Source organism: Priapulus caudatus, unplaced genomic scaffold (assembly GCF_000485595.1).
Source record: "Priapulus caudatus unplaced genomic scaffold, Priapulus_caudatus-5.0.1 Scaffold21, whole genome shotgun sequence".
NCBI classification, from domain to species: Eukaryota; Metazoa; Priapulida; class Priapulimorpha; order Priapulimorphida; family Priapulidae; genus Priapulus; species Priapulus caudatus.
In genome coordinates, this window is record NW_014577082.1 from 274,072 (window position 1) to 281,928 (window position 7,857).

The 7,857-nt window shown below is 43.9% G+C and overlaps 1 protein-coding gene across 1 annotated transcript in view; it reads left to right on the forward strand.

The window, feature by feature from the left end:
• LOC106812357 (cGMP-dependent 3',5'-cyclic phosphodiesterase-like) overlaps positions 1–7,270 on the forward strand; it is a gene marked incomplete in the record, with an annotated part of 51,538 nt that extends 44,268 nt beyond the window's left edge. Inside the window, 8 exon segments of the mRNA XM_014816215.1 lie at positions 776–898; positions 2,277–2,347; positions 3,487–3,609; positions 4,694–4,772; positions 5,052–5,183; positions 5,817–5,916; positions 6,390–6,502; positions 6,881–7,270. Of these exon segments, the coding sequence (XP_014671701.1) occupies positions 776–898; positions 2,277–2,347; positions 3,487–3,609; positions 4,694–4,772; positions 5,052–5,183; positions 5,817–5,916; positions 6,390–6,502; positions 6,881–7,030 (891 nt within the window).
• Positions 7,271–7,857: the final 587 nt, after the last annotated feature.

The window sequence follows — 7,857 nt, forward strand, 5'->3', positions numbered from 1 at the left end:
CACCGTCACCAGGGGTGGGGGGTAGGGAGACATTGTTTTGCGGCTTGACCGTCACCGGGGGTGGGGGCCTGAGCAACTTTTGAGCAGGCCTGGCTAATTTTTCATGGATTTTACGATAGGCCGTATAGTGGAAATCTAAATTTTCGAAAATCAGGAGTGGCTGGGTTTTCAAACTTATTTCCATCACTGTAAGAGTGGTGCGAGACTGCGATTGCCTTGTTATTAATGGATTCAAGATTGGTCATTTGGGTAATTTTATACAAGGATTGCCTATTGTGTATGATTTGCTGTGGGTGATCTAGCATGTATTATCTATTATCTGTGATCTGTCTTCTACGATCTATTATGTATGATATATGATGTATAAGCTGTCATGTATAATGTATAATGTGTGGTCTCATGTATATATTATCTATTATCTCTGATCTATCATGCAAATGATCTATCGTTAATGGTTCATCGTGTATAATATATCATGTGTGATGTGATATGTTATGCATACTCCATCATGTCTATGATCAATTATGTCTATGATCTATTATGTATATGATCTCATTCTGTCATGTATATTATATCATGTATGATCTAATAGCTGTGATCTACTATATATGACCCAACATGTATAATCAGTCATGCGTGACGTAACATGTGAAGTGATCTATCATGCATGATCGATAATATATATGATAACAATAACATAGCCGTGTGTAGTATTTGTAAGCAGGACCCGGTGACTGATAATCGTTTATTGATTATTGATTGCTGAACGATTCAGGTGACGGAAAAGGAGTACTCAACTTTGTCTGCCTGTGATATTCCGCCGCGGGATCGGTGGGGCGCAAGCTTCACCCGGTTCCCGTTCCTTCCTCGTTGCATGACAAGGGACGAGACACTAATGGTCAGTGAGCCTGCTTTGTTGGTTTTCTCTCACGCATAGCTTGAGCTCACGATGTTGCAGTGCATTAGGGCAGCATGTGGTTGCCGTGACTCATACTACTAGTTGTGACGGCAGGTGTAGATCCAGGAACTATGAAAGCAGGGTTGGTAAAAATAGAATGAATGAGACTAGACCATTCTGGATCCACACTAGACTCTCCTGGTTCCACACTAGATCCTTCTGGATCCACACTAGATCCTCCTGGATCCACACTAGACCCTCTTGGATCCACACTATATCATCCTGTGATCCACACTAAAAGAAAAAAATCCTCATACGATCCCACACTACACTTACACCTAGGGTCTTGCCCCAGGATCCCCCATATCATCTGTTTATGGATCGCGACCTAGCTGCTTGGCGGCCACAAGCATCAGGAAATACAACAGAATGCGGAATATCGGATGGGAATGTGGAGAAGAGAGTTCTGTAGAATGGAGCAGTTATATGTGTATTTGAGCATCCAGGAATACAACCAGAGATTGCGGAATATCGGAGGAAATTGTGGATGAGAGAGAGTCATGCTAGAATTTTTTTGAGAGTATTGTGGATGCGCATCAGGAATACAACAGAATGGGGAATATGCGGATGGGAAATTGTGGAGAGCAGAGTCTGTAGACGTCGAGAGTATATGTTGGATAGCATCGTAGGAATACAACAGAATGGCGAATAGTGGAGCGCGAAATTGTGGAGAGAGAATCCTGCGCTAGAATTTGGAGAGTATATGTGGATAGCATCAGGATACAACAGATATTGGGAATAGTTTGAGCGGGAATTGTCTGGAGAGAGAGCTCTGTTAGAATTGCAGAGTAATATGTGATAGACATCAGGAATACAACAGAATGCGAATAGTGGAGGGGAAATTGTGGAGTGGGAGGTCTAGAATTGACAGTATATGTTGGCATAGCACCAGTTAAGTACAACAGAATGGCGAATAGTTGGAGGGGAATTGTTGGAGAGAGAGTCTGTAGAATTTGAGAGTATATGATGGATAGCCATCAGCGAATACACAGAATGGGGAATAGTGGAGGGCGAATTGTGGAGAGAGAGTCTGTAGAATTGAGAGTATATGTGGATAGCATCAGGAATACAACAGGAATTGGAATAGTGGAGGGATAAATTTGGAGAGGAGAGTCTGTAGAATTTGTAGAGTATATGATGGCAATAGCATCAGGAATACAACAGAATGGGAATAGCGACGGAATAATTGTGCGTAGAGAGAGCGCCGTGAAACGAAAAGTAGGGGAGCGGAGTGGACAGTATCCGCAGTGGAATGCGGTGGTGGATGTTTCGCCTTGATTGGTGTGGGTTGCTAATTTACGCTATCTCTCGGCTCGAGTGCATGTTTGACGATGTTGAGGACATGGGTTTCCTACATGCGCTCAGGATCGAGAGAAACACGCTGGCCAGGTAGCATCGCGCGATCACGCTCGCAGCATTCACCTCCCCTCGTACGGGGTGACGCGATCACGCTCACAGCATCACCTCCCTCGTACACGTGGACGCGATCACGCTCGCAGGTCATCACCTCCCCTCGTACGCGTGACGCGATCACGCTCGCCGCATCACCTCCCCTCGTACACGTGACGCGATCACACTTCACAGCATCACCTCCCTCGTACGCGTGACGCGATCACGCTCGCAGCATCACCTCCCTCCGTACGCGCTTTGACACGATCACGCTTTCACAGCAATTCACCTCCCTCGTACGGCGTGACGCGATCCACGCTCGCAGCATTCACCTCCCTCGTACGCGTGACGCGATCACGCTCGCAGCATCACCTCCCTCGTACACGTGGACGCGCATCACACTCAACAGCATTCACCTCCCTCGTACGCGTTGGACTCCGATCACGCTGCCGGCCAGCATCCACCTCCCCTCGTCCAGCGCTGACACGCATCAACCGCTCCAGATCACCTCCCCTCGTATCGCGTGACGCGATCACGCTCGCCAGCATCAACCTTCCCCTCGTACGGTGCGCTGATCACGCTCGCAGCCATCACCTCCCCTCAAGCTAGGTTGACGCGGATTCACGCTCGCAGCATGCACCTTCCCTCGCTTATGCGTGGACGATTGCCGATCACTCGCAGCATCACCTCCCCTCGTACCCGCGCTGACCTCCACCGAGCGACGATCGCTCCGCGCATCTAGCTGCATTGTCGTGTTGCGCGCTGAAGCCATGAACCATGAACCATAACGCTGTTCATCGTGTGATGCTGTTGTGAGGCTGTGGTAAAAAGTTTGCGCCATATTTACGCAGATGCTAACAGCATCAGTACCAGCCTCATTCTCTTCTCGCTGGCATCGGATTTAGTTGTCTCAACGTTCTCTTTTATATTGATGACCTAAGCCCGTTCGAGAATAATTTGTCATTCCGTGGCTTTATATGCTCACTAACTTATTAAGTGGTCGTATCAGCAACTTTAGTGTTTCAGTTTGACTCTCAAGTTGTTCTGTGGCTAATAATGGTATTTTATAGCGTATTGGTAGTTTTCGTGATTGCGTCCTTCCTAAACATGAGTTTAATTGGAATATGTCTGTGCAACAGGTTCATAATAATGGTAAAGAAGGGCTACAGAGACGTCCCCTACCACAACTGGTACCATGCCTTTGCTGTCACGCACTTCTGCTACCTGCTGTATAAAAATCTCCCGTTAAATGATTACCTCACGTAAGTATGCTACCTGGTATATATATATATGGGATGTAATATAATAATATAAGTGTATATGGTCACTTATGCCGTCTGTGAGCCATTAATCGCTCGAACAATAAATCCATCGAAGAGCATAACACATTATTGTTAAATTCATCCCAAAAAAATGCTGTGAAGTGTAGTTTGCATAGATGTCTTACCAATATATTGGATGTCAGCCATTTTATACTGATCAGCAGGGTTTTTTTTATGTTGAAACTGGTTTCCCCGATATAAAGGTGTAATTAGTGTTCATATACGCATTACCATTTCTTGATTGCCACCTAATTTCGTTAATAGATTTTGGCACGTTGATATGAATTTTGGTTTATTTGCATACGATTTTGCATTCAGTCACTCTGGAATCACTGTGTAAATCTTACTCTGCACACAAATGATGTGAACATTGGAACTCAAGGCAGCATTTGTGTTGGGTTTATCTGATCCAAACATGTTCATGCACGCGGTGCTTGAATAGAACACTTATTTGATTAGACACATTATGGATTTTAGTGAAAAGCAGCGTTAAAGATCAAATATCAAAGAGTATAACAGAAAAGCAAGTATAAGGGTATTTAATAGAAAATAAGGACAAATAACCAAAAATCAATGTGATTTATCTCTGTTTGCATTAAATCTGTGTTGAAATTGTGAAGAATAAGTTATTTGTGTGGTAATGTAGTTACGCGTAATATGGTTTTGCATAGAAAATCTGGTTTCATTTTCTCCCAATCGTGTAGGTATTACAACTTTTAGTATTAAACATTGTGGCGCCACCTAGTGGAAAGGTACTATAGATAGTTTACAATGGCTGATAATGTGTCAGTTTATACTATAAAGTATCAATATTTTACTAAATTCACTTGCGGTAGGTGATGAGAGAAAAAGTGAAACATGAGTGGTGGATAGTAGAGCAATTTTTCAGATAATTCCCCAAATATGTCTTTGTTTACATGTAATATCATTCAATAATATACAACAGACATTTAATAATATATATTTTTGGCTTTAATTTGGAATAACATTCACGCGGATCTATTCTTTCTGTATTCTTTTACAGTGAGATGGAGATCTTTGCTCTGTTTGTAGCGTGTATGTGTCACGACCTGGACCACCGTGGTACGAACAACTCTTTCCAGGTACGACCCCTCCGATGCCTTCATTCTCATTGTGGCTTCACAAAAACCATAACCATGTTATAAAATATGATACATGTTACATTACATGATGTGTAACTGGCAATGTACAGTGCGTGATGAAACCAAAATGAGATAATCATATCCTATTTAACACTAGTGATTGCATTAAAATTATATTGGTAATTCTAAAGAATTTGTACGAAAATGTTACGTCTTCTCCTTGCGCACAGCCGTGATTCGTTCCTGTAGGTTACACCTGGGTTTTTTAATGCTGCTCAGGTACAATCGCAGTCCATCTTGGCAGCACTGTACAGTTCTGAGGGCTCTGTCATGGAGCAGCATCACTTTGCACAGGCGATGTGCATCATCAACATGCAAGGTTCCAACATCTTTGGAAATCTGTCCAGCAAGGTACAGGCATTTTCTCACCCACTGATTCTCAACTGATTTAATAGATGAAGTCCTAGGTGTGAGAGTGTTTAGCATTACTATTAAGTCTACCATAGCTAACTCAATTCAATTCAACTTAAAGAATTGGGAGAGGCAAAGCCATGTGTGGTATGTGTTGAAAATGAATTGAATGATTGTGAATTGAAAAACTATTGCGGTACTATTGTGATACTATTGATGTATTATTTAAATTGTGTATTTTATTTTTTATTGCATCAAGCTTTGCTATGGTTCACATTATTTATGAGGCGTGTGCCCTGTCATTCCACTCACATACTTCTGCATAGCCAGTGAGCTAGTTGAGTGGATCAGTCATAGATGACAGGGGGCAGTCTAATTATTTGCATCATTGAAGTGTCGGTAATAGATTTTAAGTGTACTTACGTGCGAAAATTTTTTTTTTTAGCAGTAATAACAAACTAATCTGGTCTTAACATTGCAACTATAAAAAACTATCGATTGTCCACTGAACCATCGGTGATAGTTATAGATGTTTGAATTTGCTATCAATGCATCGCTCTCGAGCCAAACCCTGTTTCGCTTGGTCGCTGGTTCTGTGCGTCGTTACACTGCTAGTCGTTTTGCTGCTTGCAGGAGTACCAGCAGGTGCTTGACCTGATGCGAGACATCATACTTGCTACCGACGTCTCTCACCACCTGCTCATCATGCCTGAGCTCGAGACAATGGCTGACGGTACGTGCATGCGTGTGTGAGTGCGTGCGTGCGTGCGTGCGTGCGTGCGTGCGTGCGTGAGTGCGTCGTGTGTGTACGCGTAGAATTCGCAAATTGAAGGCAATTGCTTCTCCTATTTTCACAGTTGGGCTTTGTATCTTGCACAGCTAAAAACTGCATCTTATTCAACAATTTCTCTAAAAAAATATGTGCGACACCATTCGTCCATGGTGTACCTGTACGATTCAGTAATGCTAGTCACGGTGTAGCTTGGAACATATTTTAGTCCGGACTATCGTACCAATATTTTGGTCTGGCAGAAATTACGAGAGGGCAAAGATTGAAATTGTTGTTGTTGTTGTTGTTGTTGTTGTTGCTGGTGGTTGTGGTTGTGGTGGTGGTGGTGGCAGCAACGGCGATGGCAGCACTATTAGCACATAGACACAACTGTAATGCGACCTTGCGTGTTTACGGCATTGGTGTTGCTACTGCAGAAGGATACCGTGGCAGTAGTGACAAGCATCACAACCTGCTCGTGTGCCTGCTGATGACCGCCTGTGACCTGTCCGACCAGACGAAAAGCTGGACGTCAACAAAGAAAATAGCCGTGAGTGTGTCGCAAATTTAACACCGACCTCGCGCGTGCAATATATATATATATATATATAGTCACACATCCGTCTGCTGATAGCAGTTTTATATATCCATCTAATATAGATATATGAACGTATGTATCAATCCCATGTAGATATATGGACATATATATCCAACCAATGTAGATATATAAACATATCCGTCCGATGCAGATGGTCGTATATATATATATATATATCCAATCAACTGCCAAGAACGTAAACCGCACAAGGTGCAAGCAAAATGAGTTCGCTACGCCCCCTGGTACGACAAATCGATGCGCGGCAGGTTTTGGCGACCTCCCTCCTCCACATCGTCTCATGCACGGCCGATGCCTTTGCTCTCGCTCCAGGAGCAAATCTACCACGAGTTCTTCAGCCAGGGCGACCTCGAGAAAGCGATGGGGAACAAGCCGGTCGACATGATGGACCGTGAGAAGGCCTTCATTCCCGAACTGCAGATCAACTTTCTCGAGCACATCGCCCTCCCTTGCTATAGGTGAGTCGTGTGGCTTCGCGGAGTCTGTGTCGGCGTCTCCGCGTTGCAGCGCGTGCTGTCGAGGCACGTTGCATCTAGCGTGCAGGTGTTGCATTGTTGTGTGTGAGCGGAAGCAGATGTCAGTGAGTGAGTACCTGTGTTAACCACTTTACCTGTATTGCTCGCCTGTTTTCATCTGCACTAGCCTGTATTAGCTCACCTGTATTTACATGCTCACCTGTATTAACTCACCTGTATTTACATGCTCACCTGTATTAACTCACCTGTAGTAACGTGCTCACCTGTACTTACATGCTCACCTGTATTAACTCACCTGTAGTAACGTGCTCACCTGTATTAGCTCACCGGTATTAACTCACCTGTAGTAATGTGCTCACCTGTACTTACATGCTCACCTGTATTAGCTCACCTGTACTTACATGCTCACCTGTTTTTAACTCACCTGGTAGTAACATTGTCACCTGTAGTTAACATGCTCACCTGTATTAACTCACCGTAGACATGCTCACTGTACTTACATTGGTCACCTGTCGTACACGTGCTCACCTGCTGAGCTTAACGTGCCCACCGGGTGTGTAACTGTGCTCACCTGTATTTACGTGCTCTACCTGTAGATCATTAACGTGCTCTCAACCATGTAGTAACTGCACTCACCTGTACTTTACATGCTCACCTGCTGTATTAGCTCACCTTGTAGATGTAACCGTGCCCTCACCCTGTAGTGACGTGCCTTCACCTGTATTAACATGCTCAACCGCTTAATTTACATGCTACCTGTATTTACATGCCTCACCTGATTTACATGCTCACCTGTTATTGTAAAATGCTCCC